Source organism: Diorhabda sublineata, chromosome 10, assembly GCF_026230105.1.
Source record: "Diorhabda sublineata isolate icDioSubl1.1 chromosome 10, icDioSubl1.1, whole genome shotgun sequence".
NCBI lineage: Eukaryota > Metazoa > Arthropoda > Insecta > Coleoptera > Chrysomelidae > Diorhabda > Diorhabda sublineata.
This window is the reverse complement of record NC_079483.1, coordinates 16,445,221-16,464,332: the sequence shown is the minus strand read 5'-3', so window position 1 is coordinate 16,464,332 and position 19,112 is coordinate 16,445,221. Positions and strand designations below refer to the sequence as shown.

The 19,112-nt window shown below is 33.4% G+C and overlaps 2 protein-coding genes across 2 annotated transcripts; both read left to right on the top strand.

Moving 5' to 3' along the window:
• Nucleotides 1-290: 290 nt before the first annotated feature.
• Nucleotides 291-6,172, top strand: LOC130449996 (endoplasmic reticulum chaperone BiP). The gene is made up of 7 exons (XM_056788157.1): nucleotides 291-512; nucleotides 862-1,009; nucleotides 1,294-1,652; nucleotides 1,710-2,221; nucleotides 2,284-2,560; nucleotides 2,617-2,892; nucleotides 4,886-6,172. The coding sequence occupies exons 2-7, from the start codon at nucleotides 885-887 to the stop codon at nucleotides 5,308-5,310; spliced, it is 1,974 nt and encodes a 657-aa protein (XP_056644135.1). The 5' UTR covers nucleotides 291-512; nucleotides 862-884; the 3' UTR covers nucleotides 5,311-6,172.
• A 2,433-nt stretch (nucleotides 6,173-8,605) lies between these two features.
• LOC130449659 (uncharacterized) lies at nucleotides 8,606-18,059 on the top strand. Its single transcript, XM_056787608.1, has 4 exons — nucleotides 8,606-8,786; nucleotides 13,002-13,151; nucleotides 14,821-14,944; nucleotides 17,266-18,059. Exons 1-4 carry the CDS (start codon nucleotides 8,730-8,732, stop codon nucleotides 17,373-17,375), a joined length of 441 nt encoding a protein of 146 aa, XP_056643586.1. The 5' UTR covers nucleotides 8,606-8,729; the 3' UTR covers nucleotides 17,376-18,059.
• Nucleotides 18,060-19,112: the final 1,053 nt, after the last annotated feature.

The following is a 19,112-nucleotide window of genomic DNA, read 5'->3' as shown; positions in this document are numbered from 1 at the left end:
ACCATCAAATAGAAATTATTTTTAATCCGTAATGTAAATTTACGTGAATGCTGTTAATATTTAATCAATTATACTGTTTACAAAATATTAATGATTCATTTCAGTTCCACTAAAACAATATGTTTGTCCCGATTGAATATATTTCAAATTCAAATATACGCGCCAATCGTAATATCCATTGGAGTTATCAACAGCCTACGTTGCATCAGCCTTTGTTAAAAAAAGACACGTACAACTCTAGAAAAGTATGATCTAGAACACTTTCTATTTCTAAAATTCTATGTTGGACCAATGACGATACGCCAACGAAAGGAAGTTAAACCAATAAACGATTGCCTCGTTAGGAGGGTAACCAATGAGATGGCAACACGAATGTTAGTATACCCTATATTTCTGACATAATCGACAAGTCAACTCAGTTTGTCAAAGAAGTTACTAGAAGAAGCTAGGGAAAGATAATTAAAAGTGAAAAAGTGAATTAAATTAGCAACTCATATTTGAATTTATTATACGTAAGTTTTAATTATTGTTTTACGTTAATTGTTACAAAATAAAATATAATTAAATCATTTTTCTCAAAAATTCGCCGGTGTTCTAGAACAATATTTCTTCAGGCAATATTTGTACATTTTGAAGCTTTCGTATTGAATTATTAAAAATGAATTAAAGTTTAGTGATATTTTATCTACCTATGAAATATCTGCCCTCAATTTTCGATTAATTTTCTGTTATTTAAAGTGACGTGTCGTTGTACAGTTACTATATAGCGGTAAACAGCACGCCCATCACAAAGGAATGTTGTAACTAAATACATATTGACCGTTTACTAAAATTAGTTCAAATATTCTCTATTAATTGCAGAAGTGTGTGGATAAACGCTCAAAATGAGGTTATACCTAAGTTTTGGTGTGCTCCTGCTCTTAGCCAGCGTTTTGGCTAAAGAGGACAAAAAGGAAAAAGAGGATGTTGGGACTGTTATTGGAATAGATTTAGGAACTACATATTCTTGGTAAGTTTAAACAATTTTTTTATGTTAATATTGTTGAATTAAAAATTAATAGAGTTATAGTAAAAGATGGATTTGTTGAAATATTTTTCATTAGAAAAAAATTCATTCAAAGTACTTTTCAATTGATAAATTTTATGTAATGACTGAAATTTTTTATGACTAATTGATTTCAATGCTTTTTATTAGCTTATTTAATCATTAAACGTGGTTTTGATATGTAATCTTACAATATATTTAGCAACAAATAGTACTAACCTCAAATTTATCTCCATATTTTTTTATAGTGTTGGTGTTTATAAAAATGGTAGGGTAGAAATTATTGCCAATGATCAGGGTAACAGAATCACACCTTCATATGTAGCATTCACAGCTGATGGTGAGCGTCTTATTGGTGATGCTGCCAAGAATCAGCTGACAACAAACCCTGAAAATACCGTATTCGATGCCAAACGTCTTATCGGTCGTGATTTCTCAGATGCTACCGTCCAACACGATTTGAAACTTTTCCCATTCAAAGTAATTGAGAAAAATCAAAAACCACACATTGAAGTAGCAACTAGCCAAGGGAACAAAATATTTGCCCCAGAAGAAATTTCCGCTATGGTCTTGGGTAAAATGAAGGAAACAGCTGAAGCATATTTAGGTAAGTTAATTAGATTTTACTTATTTTTTTTTTGTACTAAATTGATATTTTATCCAGGTAAAAAAGTCACTCATGCTGTAGTCACTGTACCAGCTTACTTTAACGATGCTCAACGTCAAGCCACTAAAGATGCTGGAACCATTGCTGGTCTTGTTGTTATGAGAATCATAAATGAACCTACAGCTGCTGCTATTGCTTACGGTTTGGACAAGAAGGATGGAGAAAAGAATGTCTTGGTCTTTGATTTGGGTGGTGGTACTTTTGATGTCTCACTTTTGACCATTGATAATGGAGTTTTTGAAGTAGTTGCCACCAATGGTGACACTCATTTGGGAGGTGAAGATTTCGATCAGAGAGTCATGGATTACTTCATCAAATTGTACAAGAAAAAGAAGGGCAAGGATATCAGGAAAGACAACAGAGCTGTGCAGAAACTTAGAAGGGAAGTTGAAAAGGCTAAGAGAGCTCTATCTTCAAACCATCAAGTTAGAATTGAAATTGAATCATTCTTTGATGGTGACGATTTCTCTGAATCCCTCACTAGAGCCAAATTCGAAGAATTGAACATGGTTAGTTAACCAACTCAATTATTATAAACTCTTTATTTACATTTATTATCCATATATTGTAGGATCTTTTCCGTTCTACAATGAAACCAGTTCAAAAAGTATTAGAAGATGCTGATATGAACAAAAAAGACGTCGATGAAATTGTACTTGTTGGAGGTTCAACTCGTATTCCCAAAGTGCAACAACTCGTTAAAGAATTCTTTAACGGCAAAGAACCATCAAGAGGTATCAACCCTGATGAAGCCGTAGCTTATGGGGCAGCAGTACAAGCTGGTGTATTATCGGGTGAACAAGACACTGACGCAATTGTACTGTTGGACGTCAATCCTTTAACCATGGGTAAGTTATTAAAACTTTTTTTTATGTAAAAATACTTATTGAATTTTCAATTTCAGGTATTGAAACTGTTGGAGGTGTGATGACCAAACTTATCCCACGTAATACCGTCATTCCCACTAAGAAATCACAAATATTCTCAACAGCTTCTGATAGTCAACACACCGTTACAATTCAAGTATATGAAGGAGAACGTCCCATGACCAAGGATAATCACTTGTTGGGTAAATTTGATCTGACAGGCATTCCACCAGCTCCTAGAGGTGTACCACAAATTGAAGTTACTTTCGAAATTGACGCTAATGGTATTTTACAAGTATCTGCTGAAGACAAAGGTAAGTTCCTTTAATTATATTAAAATAGTGGAAACAACTTTTGAATCCTACATCACTCCTACTTTGGGCGTCATCTTAATGATACCTTCTGCCGGGAGTACTAGATTACAGATAATTCTTTGGAGCGACTTGAAGCATTTGAAACTTGTCACATACTGAAAGTTTCTTGGATTCATCATGTCAAGGATGTAAAGATTCTTGAGCTCTATCAAGAAACAGGGGCTTGTTGGATGTTATCATCAGTGGAAAATTTGGTGAAACAACAACTGATTTCATAAGACAAGCTGTGAAGAGAATAGTTTTTGTTAAACTGATATGGCATCAAAAAGAACCTCCACTGATTAAAATATTGTACACAAATAAAAGAAAATTTTTTTACAATTGGGATCTTTTAAGTATAAATTATTAAAATGTGATAAATTAGGATGAAACATAAAATGGATTAATGAGGAGTATCTTTCAAAAATTAATATAGAAGACAATATCTGGAACAACTCTGAAAAAGAATAGACAAAAGGAAGAATAGAAGACACAAGAAGAATATAAGAAAATAATAAGTGGGCTAAGGATTGAAGGAATTTCAGATTAAAATTATAAAGTAGGAATTCTTTGAAGAGACCAGGAGGCTGTAAAAGAAGGAAACAAACGTTATTAAATATAAATACGATAGACCAATTACAATGAAAAAGAACAACGAAAATTAACAAACTTGAACAGAATAGTAACGGAATTAAATGGGAGATTTTATCAACATATGTACAAGGACTTTCCCAACAACTATTGAATTATTTCAATAAATATGATATTAGTATAAGCCATAGAGGACATGATACAATATCGAAATATTCTACTCAACTAAATTCTAAAACACGCAAAAATAAAAGATGTTTATTATATATCAAGTACCTTGTAAATATAGTGACACATATAGGAAACGCATCACAGTGTATAGAAAATAGATTAAAAGGTCATCAATACGATAAAAAATACAACTATATTAACGAACCAGGAGATATCAAAAAACAGTCAACTATAAAAATGTTAACATTTTGGAATGGAATCAAATACAAGAAAGAAAGAATGGTGGGTAGGAAGCAGGAAATTCTTTGAAGATAATAAAGATGTGCAGAATGATAAATAACCAAGAACAGGAGGCTGTAGAAGAAGAAACGAACATTACTAAATATAAAAAGATCATCATGAAATTAATCTACATTGAATGGTTCCGTTTGATTCTTAGAGGGTTACTGTTTCTTGTTCACAAGTTAGCACCATCAGTGAGTGGTGACTTGAAGTGTACAGCTGTCCAAATTGAATCCAAATAATGTTCCAGTAATGTAAAAGACCGATACAAGAAAATATAAGAGCTTCATTGATGCTGTATTATTATTTTTGTTTGGAATGAAAGATATAATTTCCTTGAAATCAAAAATTTTTGAAAGCTGGGGTTAGTGGTGAATCACAGCGATAACTGTACAGCTCTAAAATATAAGGTGCTTATTTATTTATAAAAAAATTAACAGTAGAGAACGAATTACTGGAAATTTGTCATAATAGGAAAATATTCACAATAGTAATTACTTGGTAACAAAACCCACTAAATAAAAAGCAAAATTTGATACATTTTGGAGACCTCATTTCACGCTAACTCCGTTAGTGGAATATTTAAGATCACAACAGCCCTTATTGCCTTGAATTATGACTCCTCGTTAATTTTATTCATATTTTTTTGTATTTATTGGCATTTTTATAGGTTGAGATCAAATAATTCTTAATATGACTCCATGTTACTTTTATATCTTTCAAAAATTATTAAAAAAAAATAGTAATTTTGATACAGAAGAGACCTAAATTCCAGAACGTTTGGAGCCATTGATAATTCCTAATTTTATTAATATTGTTTTTGTATTTATTGACATTTTCATAGTTGAATACTATTGAAGTTATTTTTATAGGTATTGAAAATATTTACAAAAAAATTATTTTGTTATAGGAACTGGAAATAGGGAAAAGATCGTCATCACCAACGATCAAAACAGACTAACCCCCGACGATATAGACCGTATGATAAGAGACGCCGAGAAATTCGCCGATGAAGACAAAAAATTGAAGGAACGAGTAGAGGCTAGGAACGATTTGGAAAGTTACGCTTATTCGTTGAAGAATCAAATTAACGACAAAGAAAAATTGGGAGCCAAATTATCCGAAGACGAGAAAACTAAAATGGAAGAAGCCATCGACGAGAAAATTAAATGGTTAGAAGAGAACCAAGATACCGAAGCCGAAGATTACAAGAAACAAAAGAAAGAATTGGAAGACATAGTGCAACCGATCATCGCCAAGTTATACCAAGGCGCCGGCGGGGCACCGCCGCCGACCAGCGACGATGACGATGATTTGAATAAAGATGAATTGTGAGCAGATTTGTAGGCCAAAAAGACTGAAAAAACTTGTGTGGTTGTAGACGCGAGAAAGAGATCGAATGTTAGTGTTATTTGGGTGATATTTAATTCTTTTTTCTGTTTTTTGTATTTCTGCGTGTAATAGGAATTTTGTAAATTAATTCGTCTAAGGCGAAACGTCTTTATTTATTTTTGTCAAATATGGTAGTACGATTTGTGATATTTTTTTTATTATTCTTTTTTAAACAAAAATAAATTGTACAACTATATTTGAATCATTCCAATTTCCTGTAATTTTTCAATAAAATTACTTGAAAATATTTTCGTCTTATTGGGGGGATATCCCTATACATAGTGGCTCAAGTTCAATGGGTCTAAGAGTAATAGTAAAACGAGAAATTTCTTTGGGAGGAATGTGTTCATCAAAAGAGGTTAAAGGGACATACAGGATGACCCAAATGAGAGGAAATATAGAAAGTTAAATTTAATGGAACTATTTCTAACGGCGAGGTCAACTCTCCTTAAGGTTAGGTTAGAAAACTTAAAATTGGACAAACATATTGATAATGTTACAAAAACTTTAAGGGGGATACTTTTCAAATTTAATTACCTCCAATATCCTGGACAAAAGTTACCTCAATACCATTTACTACTCTCTTGTAGAATCTAGATTCCAATATAGCAGTGGTTCCCAAACTATGTGTCGCGACGAAGAAAATTCAACATATCTCTTGATATATGATTTAATCTAATTTCTAAGGGGGCATCTATTAATTACGTAAGCTCAGAATGGGGTCGAAGGGGTTGAATCTCACCAAATCTCATAAACCAAGGGGGGGATTATCGAAAATCGCACATCAACTTCAAAGAATAAAAAATATTACAGATTTAAAGAAAAATTTACCGGGTAAAATAAATCTCTTGGCTATTAAAATCATTCAGTTTGAGATTAACATAGAAAATGATAATAGATGTTGCTAAGACATGTCGCATTTATTTCGCTTCGTGTGTAAACCTACAAAAGCACATATTAGCGCTTGATACGTTTCGACGAGAAACTGTAGTCAGGAATCAAACAATGCGTGTAGTCAAGCGTCGTTTGTTCGAAATTTCCCGCGACTCTTCCAGTATTATCAGAAATCCCAGATGACAATTGTTGCAATTTTGCCCAAGTTTACAATCAAATTTCGGATATTTGTAGATGGATTTTCCAGAAGGAAAAAATCACTCCATTTGTGGGACTATGATCTGAAACTACTGAATTAATATTTTTCCTATTAGCATGTTACCAAAAATTAAAAAGTGGGTGGGCAAAGTCACCGCCATGATTTGCCCCCACCCCATCATTTTCCTATGTTTATAGGTTCATGTTCCCCGTGCGGGAAATTTTACACTCTGGCATGTTGGAAGGACTAGGATTGAAGAGAATTTCGTCTCGAATTCTCGACTGGCCAGTACCGACAATTCTGCTTATTAACATGACCATTCAGATGAAAATTTGTTTCTTTGCTGAACAGTATGTTTTGTTGGTTAAATCGCTGCCTCATTTCGTTCGCAAAATTCAGTCGATTAGCATAGTCCGTATCCTTCACGTACCCTGATTCATTTCCTAATGCTATCGTCACTTGGCGCGGCGTGGCGTGTACGATATTCCGCACGATACAGACGTTGAACAGTCACTATTGAATCACCGTTACGATAATACGCTCGTACGCAAAATGCGCGATGCGTCCCCGAGTACTGTTCCATCGTGACTAAAACTCCACAAAATGGAGGACGCCACGAACCCCTCTCCGTTCTGTTTCGAATGTGGCGCGAAAACAAATACCCGATACTCTTTTTGGACACCTTGTAGCATTCATTAAAAATTGTTCTGGAACTAAATTGCTTTTTTAAAGTATATTTAGTTTACAAAATTTTTTTATTTCAAAATAGCATTATGAAGGATTTCATGTTGTTTGATGTTTTTATCTAAATCTGTAAAAAATAGTAAGTTATATAGTTATAATTTCTGTTATTGAATCAAAAAAATTGAAAAGCTAATTACGTCTTCACCAAGGCCCCGAAGACCAGTACCGCACCAAGGTTTCTAAAATAATAGAAAGTTTGTGACATGCGCATGCTTTTGTAAACAAACGATCAGCTCCTAGAACACCATCTACGTCATTATGTTTATATTTTTATGTCGAACAGAACCTCACTAACATTATGTTCGAGTTATGAGGATGTGTGTTATCTCTTGCTGATACAAACGAATATATTTCTAACTAACGAATTTATTTAGAAAGATGCTAGCGTTGTTGCCGTTCTCACAGCTGTGAAGAACCTGTGACGTCACTTGTCTACTGCGCATCTTGTTATTGCCACAACCCTATTATTCTAGTAACCTTGTACCGCACTACGTCGGCGTCAAATGCGCAGTCAACCGCCTAAGAAAAATTATATGTCTGCTACGCATGCGCGTAAGTCCCGGAATTTCGCGAAAATACAGAGACGTTTAGTTGTTATTCAGTGGAAGCAACATGGCGGATTTTCGATGCCAATGCCCTCGATGGTAGGAAGTAGAACTAATCTATTTTCGCGGTTCATTTAAATTTAAAACAAAAAATATCTACGTCTAAACAAATACATTTATACGGAAACAAAAATCGACGAAAACTTTGTGGGCTATTGTCAACTTTAAATATACATCTATACACCGGTCACTGCTTCAGACAATCTTCGGCAACAACTTTAGTAAATGCAGGAGGGGACATATTAACCTTAAAACGCCATGGAGGATGGCAATCTAGTACCGTGGCAGGAAGATAGGTCGAAGAGTCTATTAAAAATAAAATTAAAGTTGCTAATAAAATCCTCAACTCCATCGAAACATTATTAGAACCCTTTACAGAAATGGAGACAGAAAATACACCGTATATGAACGATCTACCTTCAACATCTAAAATTAACATGATCCGGGTTCAACTATACAAAATTGTAAAATGTCACAATCAACTAAAAGTTTAAATAACATTATTTAACAGTTAAGAGGCTACTTTAGTATTACTTTGGTTTTACTAATCATAAAAATAAACAATGAGTTCCGTTACTTTTAATCTTTCAATTTGTGCAGTTATAGAAAACGTATAGTGTGCAACATGTGGGAAAAGTACTTTTCCGCAATCAAAAAAGTTTAAGTGGAACTCAGAAATTGTTTTATTTCAACTGTACAGCCCTCGTATGTAGAGAAATTTGAAAATCGCAGCATCCAGAACAACAGGGATGTGATACAACTCATCGAAAGGCGCCAGGATGTCCAGCGACTTTTCGTCTCGTCTGGAATTGGCTTCGCTGCGCATCGTACAAATTGATGAAAAGTGTACGCGTTTTGTGTGAAACATGCGGTGATTTGTACAACTTTTAACAATTAATTTAGTAATAATTGTTGGCAATATGGAGAAAAATAAACGAATCAAATTATTTTGGTTCGTAGTGATGTTTTTTAATTTTGTAAGTACGATTACTTTGTATATAAAATAAAGAAAATCGTTATTATTTATCATTTCAACGTAACAACAAATAAAAAGGTAATTATTTAGTTTAGGTTGCATTCGCCCGATTTCCTTGAAATTTTAGTATGTTGTCAGGGCCGGATTAAGATCTATAAGGCCCTGGGCTAAAATAATGACGGGGCCCCCTTGAGGAATTCGAATACCCGGAAAAATTCACAAAATAGTATCAATACGTTAGATTTGTGGTATCAACACATCAAAAAATACTGAATGATTTCCAAATGATGGGGCCCTATTGGACCTGGGGCTATAGGCCCCCCAAGCCCCTAGCTTAATCCGGCCCTGTATGTTGTGTAGAAAAATTCTTTATTTTCTTAGACCTTTTGATATATAAATGCATCTAAATGTTCTTGATTTAAAGTCTCTTCTGTTTTAAAATAAGTTTTTTTCATAATTTTGAAAAGAAAGATTCATTTTGACGTTTCGACTTTTCTTTAAGTCTTTTCATCGATTTCTTTGTTTACATTTGTTTGTTATTGTGTGCTTGTATGATTTGCTTAGTCAATAATTTAGAAATAAGATCAATATTCGATCTGTTGAAATATTGAAGCGACTATGATCACACAATATCAATTTTTGGAGCTCGCTGATGATCGTGAAAAATTAATCGATTTTTTAATTGATCAAAAAGTGCTAAGAGGTAAAATAATATCTACAGTGTGTAGTTCATTGCTTTCTATAAATCGCGAATCTTTATCTTTCCGTTGTATCTATAGAGAGTACATCGAAAGCAACGGGGACACAGAGTTCGCGCTAAAGGTGCGTCTCCATTGAACAAATAATGGGGAATCAAGTTTGTCAAACACGTTGATTGAAGTGCAGTTTAAACAAACATTTTCACCAAACAATTGCGCTTCGGAATGAAACATTAGTCAGTTAGGTTTTGTCGAAGAATGGGTGATTTGAACCGCCGCCGCCGTCTGGCCTGCATTGCAGCAGCTTATATTTTAATGGAAGAACCTTGTGCTCGTCGATGGTGAGAGACATTTGTTTTTACGGCGTTATGAATATAGTGGTCATGATTTCCGAAATGATAAATAGTAATTTACACACCCAATTCAAAATTTGATATGAACCGTAGAGGTTAGTCAATTTTGAAACCACATAGCGAACTAAACTGTGTCAACGGCGAATCTCTGAACTAGTCATTATATTCGCTTATGTCGTCCTCTTCCTCATTTTCAATTTCATTGCCAAGCGTTTCTCATATTTCTCCATTTCATATTAAAATAATAAATTATCGATCTTGTTTTTTAAAACACAAAGTCTCTTTGGATTTTTTATTTTCCTTAATCTAATAGCTACGTTTTCGCCATAAACCGATTGTTCACCTCTCTCTTTGTCCGTTCCCTCATAGCCCTCTTTCATTATCATGTCAGCTTCTTCTGAAGCTGACACGGACTGATACTACACTGGAAAACGTTTCCCGGGGTGTTGATTCGTCAGCCAAAAAATTAAAATAAGTTAATCACAAACCAAAGCTTCTTTTTTTCTGTGGCCCCCATCCCGGACTTACAATTTGTTGCTAGTAACTTTTTCTCTCGCTTATATTGCACTAGAATCTCGGCGACATTATTTACACCGAAATCATTAGGGTCCCAAGATAAAGGTTTACCTTCGTAAACGTTAATTAACCTTGTCAAATTCTCCCGGCTCCAAAACTCTTTACTCATTTTGCGGAAAAACCACGCTTTTCCACTGAATGTTTTCAATAAAAAAAATACAAATAATTATGTTTATATCCAAAAATTACGCCGGAAAACCACTTCAAAATACTGTCACTAACAAACAATGTTCGATCTAGGACGGGAACATTCTGTGTGTTGGTATTAGCGTCCACACCAAAAACACCGACGAACGTTGTTTGTCAAACGAAAAAGTTGGTCGAAATTTTCGACAAATATTTAGCAAACAATGTTTGTCCAGTGGGGACGGGACTTAACGGGAACATACTTCCATGGAATGCATATTGACATTAAACACGCGTGCAGAATAATCGCCGTATGTTTTGTATCACCGACCACCAAATCAGGCCGAATTGATGGAAGATTTCAATGTTTCATCGGCTACCGCAGTTGATTGGAGTTCATATTGTTTATATAATTTTTTGTGTTCGTTTTGGGTAAACCAAACGTCAAGAAGCAGATGGATGAAGCGCATTTTGGTAAAAGAGAACGTGGGTGTTTGGAGGAATAGATCCGGTGACTAAGGAGTGCTTTATTCAGACTAGGAATGGGTATCGATGGTTCGATGTTATCAAAACACCGATGGTTTTTCAATCGATGATTTTCTTTCGATATTTCGCAGTTATCGATGGTTTTAAATAAACATCGATGTTTTGGTAATTTCAATAATTCCTAGTTGTTGAAAAGCTACTTCATTTAATAAATTTCAAATTATCCAATTATTTCATTATTTGAATCCCCTACCATGAATAAAGAAGGTTGTGAAACACGGGTGTAGGTTTTGAGTGAGGTTCAGGTATTGTTATTATTCATATTCATTCCCTTCCATTTTTCCGTTAGTCTGTTACAGTTACGGATGTCGTTTGTGTGAAATCTGTGTCGTTAACGCTTTTAAATTTCAAATATTAATCAAAATGGGTCCTAAAAGTGAAATATGGCGCCATTTCGATAAGAAATCGTCATTGCGGATGCATCATTAAAACGAGTGGACATACATCCACTTGCAGCATAAACATACTAATATTAGACTAGGTAAATCTTCTAGTTCCGGTAAGCCTCTACAATCTGTGGACTCTATAGCAAAAACCAAATATTTGAAAAGGTCGTTTTCAGCGTCAACGTCTGCTGTTAAAGTACGTATCAGTAATATTGATAGTAGTGATGATGTTGACGATTCCCTGCTAGTCCAGACTTCCTCAAAATCAACCATCCAATAGTTCAAAATAGATGAAACTTTTAATAAAATAATGTCATACAAACAAGGCGTAAATAACGCAGGCCATTGTTTACATGATCTGTGTCGATGCAGATCCTATATCAAGCTTAAGAGATTTCGAAGATTGTTCAAAATGGTCGCACCTCTATATGTAGTTCCGACCCGAAAAACAATAAGAACTGCTGTTAATTGATTTTTACCTATCAGTTATTACGCAAAATCAGTTAATGTCCAAACAGAAAAATCAGTTAATTCACAACGTTTCTTTCATATTTTCATGAAAATATGACTCAAAACATCGATGATTTTCTTCCGATGATTATCAACCATCGATGTTTTGTCCACCGATACTCATCCCTAATTCAGACTGTTACGAATAGATCCGCAAAAGTTTTGCAAGAAATTATTAGGGGACGCATTGCTCCTGGCACCACGATTTTTTCCTATTGTTGGCGAGGGTGTAGAGGTCTTTCAAGAGAACGGTGGATGCACCTAACAGTGAACCACCGGTAGAATTTTATACATCCTTTAACCAACGCTCATACTCAAAATATTGAGCGACTTTGGCGATATATTCGTGATAACATACCTCGTTATCGAAGAACTAGATATGATTATCGTCAGTATTTTTAGGAATTTCTATTTAAAAGACATTATTCACTCTCAAATAGAATTGAAGCATTTATTGAAGAAATATCACGAATGTATCCAATAGAAATTGATGATTATTTGTACGTGTAAATAGATGATTATTGTTAGATTTGTGTCATTACATTAGTCGTAACTAATTGTATTTAATGATTGTGAGAATTGGGGGCTGGGGAAAGGTGTTAAAAGATAGTTTAAATTTCTAACAGTACAACTCTGCTCAATTCTTAATTATGGGTTCGTTATCTACGTTTGTGAGCTTATTATACTTTATTTTTTTTATTTGTACTGTTGGGCTCAAACTCTGACTATTTTGTAATAATATTTCTCTTATATAACCCAATTTTTTAATCATTTGGATTTTAGATCAGTTTCATTAGCCTCTGGGTATTCTATTATATGTTTCGTTTGTACACACTTAAGTGTCTTATGTTTCGTTAACTTGTTTTTTGTATTTTCATTGTTAATTTTGCTAGTGGCTCTTCTTTATTTTATATCATTGAGTACGTTTCATAGGATTATTAAATATATCGAAAATTATAGGTACCAGTTAATTTCACCTCATTGGAAAAATTATCGTTGAAGTCTTTATTTGAATTTTTAGATTTTCGGAGTAACCGGTGTAATAATATGTAGTTTCAAAATTAAACACTCTGATGACGAAGAAGTTCAAATCGGATTCTTCAAACTATCAATGCTATTTGCAGCATGCAATCTAATACTTAGTGTTTTACTTTTAATTGCAGTTCTAAAGGTACGTAAAATAAACAATTTTTAAGTCGATACGCAAATTCTTTATTAGTTTTATTTATAAAAGTGTGTATATTCGTTGACTATGAAGTTTAAACGGATATTGGTACTTGCATGGTAATATTTTATCCATTTTCTATTAAATACCCCATTTAAAACTTTCGTTACTCTAAGCCAGAGGTATCAAACTCAATTTTTCAGAGGGCCATATATTAAATTTTCAATTAGTAGGTGGGCCAGATTGAAAATTAAAAAAAAATGAACTGAATTATTGAAACATAGTATATTCCAGTCCAGTTTATATTCAGTTCAGTACCTGTCAATGGAACGCATTTTTATAGTTCTTCAGATATTTCAAAGTTACTGTTAATGCCTCGTATAAAAACAGCAAGTTGAGCTGTATCCGTGCTCTCGTCAACAGCCAGTGAAAAGTTTGTAAACTCCTTAATTTTCTCCTTCAGTTGAAGAACCAAATTTTGAGATAAATCATTTATTCTTGAAGCAACAGTACTATCTCTAGAGCGAAATATTTTGAATTATTGACTTTTGAGATGGAAACTTTCAACATACAGTCTTTAATAAAATCACCATCAGTGAAAGGTTTTGATCTTTTCGCGATTTCTAATGCAATAATAAAACATCGATTTTTGACCTTTAAGTTTAGATTTTAAAGATGACAATGTGTCGATTCTTTTTTCAGTCGAATTCAGTATTCAGTATTTTACCTTTCCATTCTATGAGAAAATATGCAATTTCCCAATTAGACTGAAAAACTCTGCACCTTCTATCAACTTTATAGTGACATTATGCCAAAATTGTAACAATTATGGAACTCGATACAACAATTATGGATATCGCACGCGCACGACACAAACAAATGCACAATCTTCACAATCACTACTTCCCAGTACAATTATAATCCTTCTCCAACCGTATCGCTTCGATTACTCGACTCAACTGATTCACGTCGTACCGTCGCACTCGTTTTATATGGTTAAGGAATATTCTAGTCTAGATTCTAGCGAAGGCATACAAACCCTTCATGGGATCTGAATCCTCTTATGGAAAAAGCATTGGAAAAGATTGGAATTATTGGGACAACCTACAGGGACTGAGACAGGCAAAGACTCTTCTGGAAAACTATAACCAGAGTAGATCTGCTGAATGTGTCAACCCAAGTAAGAGTAATCTACAAATACTAACAGGAGTTCTATCTGAGAACTATTGCCTCAACAAACACCCGAAGACGCTAGACCTAACAGATATACGGGGCCTGAAGATTTTGTTGCACAGAGGACGAAATCTCTATCCACATTTTCTCGAAGTGTGAAGCACTAAGGAACCCCAGAGATCTACACCTGGGTGCGTATGGAATAGAAGACGAAGATCTCTAGTAATTAAAGCCATCCTACATTCTAGACTTTTTAAAAGGAGTGTGATTGATGGATCAGCTGTAATCAGAGGGTTTTCCAGTATCGTAGCAAGAAAGGGGGATAAAATAGATGCTTTGGTCGAGATCCCAAATCCATACATACATAGTAGAAGTTTAATTTACTATATGATTAACTGGTGTAATATATTTCTGATAGTTTTAACAAGTAAAGTTTTTTCTTGACTAGCTACTTGGTACATTTTTAAATCTGTAATAAGTAAATCAAGGCATTTGTTTGTAGAAGGACCAAAAATATGCATTCCTCTATGCTTTATTGATATTCATAAGTCTTTTTGCGGCTACAATGCATATAGAAAGTCACACAAGCCATAATTACACATATTTGATTATATTTGTCGTTTTTGGTAAGTATATTTATATTATTTTACAAATTTTTTTAAAAATTGAGCAAATATTGTATCATCAAATGATACCGCAATTCGTCAGATACAGAAAAAGTCATTAAACTGGATTTTTCCAATATGAAGAGTGTTTTGGGACTTGAAGCTAAAAATTCGGGATTGTAGGCTTTTAAAGTTACGAAATCAGAACTTATATTCAAGTATATTTTCTAAATTATACATTCGAAGATGATGAATCTTTAATGGATGATAACGTAACTGTAAATTTACAAATTTATGATAGTTTTCTTCAGAATTTCTCTTTATGGCAAATGATTTCCTTAGAATGTATAACGATCTAAAAATCTACATATCTCCTAAACCATAAATTTTATCGAGTTAAACAAAGAGTTAAGTTCTGTTAAAAAATCGATTTAAAGATTCGTTTTTGCTATCTTTAGATTGTACAGGTTGTCCCTGTAAATGTTACGGATTGTTAACCAATGGGTATGTGCCGCCCCCCTTTTTGAATGTATAATTTAAGAAATATACTCAAATATAAGTTCTGATTTCACAACTTTAATGGCATATAACTCAGAAATGAGGGGTTGAATGAGAATTTTTTTCATGTCACAGCATTATCTACTTAGTCCCGAATTTTTTGCCTGCATAAAACCGATTTAACAGTCAATTGATTTTTGTGTATCAGAAATATAGAAAACTAATTAAAGTCTGTTTCTTATTGTCTGACAGCACCGTTCATCTAAGGAATTTATTTACTATTTAATTTTATACCCGATCTGATATATAAAAGTAATATAAATGTAAATTCGGTTAGTTAAAACAAGTAACTGACCTTCATACATTTGTAGAGTACGTGCAGTCAAAACAATAAATTATTTTTGAAATAATCTTGTAACTCAACTATTCTGATATTACATTAATTATCTTGAGAATTTGGCGCAGCTCAATTCTTGGGAAACATATTAACCAACCATTTATCAATTCATTCTCCAGATAATTACTTTCTGATTTTCGAAATGTCGATAATAACATTTCCAAAAAAACATTACAATAGGGTCCTACTAGGAATTGTCCTAATGACTACTTAGAAGTTTTGCAGGTATATACGGTGAAACTTGATCTCGCCCAAATTTGTTTTGCTTAGAGTCGCTTACGTTCCATGCTGTTGTACATCAAATGCCGGCTGCTACTGTTAGAAATATAGTTTCGACATGTTCCAATATGACAGAAGTTAGTGTTTACAGGCTTCTAAAAGAGAAAAAAATGGAAATATTTCTCCACCTAAAAAGTCAACTGGAAGAAAACCATTTGACCTTTATGAACATATGCAAAATATAATAAGGCGAAAAGTACATGAATTATCTTTTAAAAAAGTGATCCCAGCCCTTGACATAATTCTAATAATGGTGAAGGAGGGCGACAACGAAGAAATAATATGTTGGAGACGCCAGTAAATTTATTATCTAGATGAGACATGGTTCAATGAAGGACATTCAGTGAAAAAAATATGGCAGGACAAAAGTATTCAAACCAGTCGTCAAGCTTTCATAGAAGGTTCATCTACTGGACCGAAAACTCCTATCGGTAAAGGTCGCCGACTAATAATAACGCGTATTGGATGCAATCAAGGGTTCGTTGAAGGTGGTTTACTGGAGTTTCAGTCAACATAGACCAAAGACTATCATGAAGAAATGATTGTAGATGTTTTTGAAGAGTATTTTCGTTATGGACAATGCCACTTATCATTCGCGATTAACAGAAAACCGTCCATCTAATTCTTGGAGAAAAGCTGATATTAGAAACTGGTTAATCGTCAAAGATTATTGTAATGTTGACCGAATCTAATTAAATAAGCAAAATGAACTAATATCGTAATCGTATCGTTTAGCTGGCATTGTTCAGTTTTATTAACATATTGTATTTTGAGCTGAAACAGGGTTGTACAGATAACCAATACAGGAATCTACTTGTTTTGCATTAGAATTTTAGTATTTACTTGTAAAATTCTTAGGATCACTCTGTAAGAGATAATTTTCTATTTGAATATTTGACGAGGCTAGTGTGTTGCCACACACATTAAGAAACAAACTATAATAATATTTCTTAGACCTTTTGATATGTTTATGTTTCTAAATGTTTTCCATTTTAGGTCTCTTCTGTTTGAAAATTTTCTTCAAGTCTTTATCAAAATATTTTGATAAAGACTTTAAGTCTAAACGTCCATTTTTATATATATTTTAAATATTATTAAAAAATAAGAAGAAACCAAAAATCAAGAATATTTAGAAGCACAAATTAATAATATTTATATATATTTTCAGCATTCATATGTTTCATATGGTTTACAACTTACGCTGCATATCAATTTTGGTTAAAAGAAACCGCTACTGAAGGTAGTTCCCAATGTTCCACTCCAATTGATGAAGTTTAAAGAAATATCACTGTACAGGAGATTCCTGATTACGTTATTTTTTAGTTCATTTGTAATGGCAAATAAAACACTAAACTTTCTTCTTATTCACCTTTACTACATCGTTAAACTATAAACCAATAAGTAGTGGACTGTATTTACTGTTTAACTAAATTGTACATTGGAACTAAAACATTTATACACTCTTGCTAATTGACATCAACCAAAATACATAATATATAAATATATTATAAGATAGTAACGCAATAATAATCACACGCACACTACCAAGGCCAAAAAGCAAGTGTTACATTTCTTTTTCTATTTATCTTGCGGCCCAGCGTTAACCGTCTAGACAAGCAAAAAAAGGTCTAAAAATAGAAATCACAGTACAGCTTGTTGCCACGGTAACAACATTCAGTATATGCGGCGAACAGATTAATAACAAGAAAGAAATATACATATATACGAGGTGCGTTCACAGCAATCACTAATACCATCGATGTACCAATTATAAGTGAAGTAACCATATAATCATATATATTCTCTTCGGTATAAAATCATACTCCATTTTGCAAGCTATGTTGAGGCATTTTTATTTATTTCAAATGGTATAGAACTCCCGCTTTTTTCATAAGTTTACGCATATGTTAATTATAAATATGTAAATGTAAACTTTTTTTACTAAACTATTTATTGTAAATACATTAGTCTTTTATTATTTATTATACCTCGGATAATAAACTAGTACTTCGTAACGGTAATTGCAGTTCTTTGGCAACCGTAGATTTGACCAAAAATTCCTCTACAATCTTGTACCCGTTATGATGAAACAAGACATAACAATATTACATAAATTCCATAGGAAATTAATAATTTCATGTTACAACCCAATTTTTTTTAATTAGAAGATAAACTTTGAGGTTATGTCGAGTGTAAATCAGAATTACCAGTACAAATTGCAAATGTATTAAGCAGTTCTACGCGCCCACGGTAGGAGCTGCGATGGTTGCCCCCCTGAAGAGCTGCGTGTCCCCTCCGTATTGGAAATAATGAATGAATAATCCTCCAAAATTGATAAAAGGCATTGTTTTTAAGCAACAAGCTCTCGAAATCTGTTATAAAATTTTTTCGAACAATTATCAATGTGCTTGGGTTATTACCAGGGCCGGATTGAGATTTATACGGCCCGGTGATAAAATAATGACAGTGCCCCCTTAAGGACTTCGGAAGCCCGGAAAAACAAGAGTAATAAAGAGAGAGGCGTTTCCAATGAATTAATTATACCAAATATTTCCTGTACAAATAATTATTATATATATTATCTCAAAAGTATTTATGATAACTCTCCCGTGAATTACACGTTTAAAAACTAATTAAATTTTCGTATTTGAATGCTTATTTGTTTCCTTTTGTTTACAAAAGTTATATGGAATCAATTTTTTTTGTATAAAAACTATATCAATACTTTTTATTTGTGGTATCAACACATCAAAAAATACAGAATGTTATCCAAATGATGGGGCTCTTTTGAACCCGAGGACCGGGGCTATAGCCCCCCAAGCCCCTAGCTTAATCCTGCCCTGGTTATTACTACTGAAAATAAATTTTGTTGATGAAGTTATTGAAACATTTGCTAAATATATAAAACTTCGGATAAAAATTGGAAATACCATTTCAAAATTCTTCACATGGAAAGAAAAGCTTCAATTCTAGCGATATCGGAACGAGAACTTTTTGAAAGCTCGTAGAGAAATG

Excerpts from the sequence above, each read along its gene's own strand:
- LOC130449996 (XM_056788157.1), top strand. The coding sequence starts at position 885 with ATGAGGTTATACCTAAGTTTTGGTGTGCTCCTGCTCTTAGCCAGCGTT. Across the intron at positions 2,561-2,616 it reads CGTCAATCCTTTAACCATGG|GTATTGAAACTGTTGGAGGT; the intron begins GTAAGTTATTAA and ends TTTCAATTTCAG. Across the intron at positions 2,893-4,885 it reads AGTATCTGCTGAAGACAAAG|GAACTGGAAATAGGGAAAAG; the intron begins GTAAGTTCCTTT and ends ATTTTGTTATAG.
- LOC130449659 (XM_056787608.1), top strand. The coding sequence starts at position 8,730 with ATGGAGAAAAATAAACGAATCAAATTATTTTGGTTCGTAGTGATGTTT. Across the intron at positions 8,787-13,001 it reads TAGTGATGTTTTTTAATTTT|ATTTTCGGAGTAACCGGTGT; the intron begins GTAAGTACGATT and ends TTGAATTTTTAG. Across the intron at positions 13,152-14,820 it reads TTTTAATTGCAGTTCTAAAG|AAGGACCAAAAATATGCATT; the intron begins GTACGTAAAATA and ends ATTTGTTTGTAG.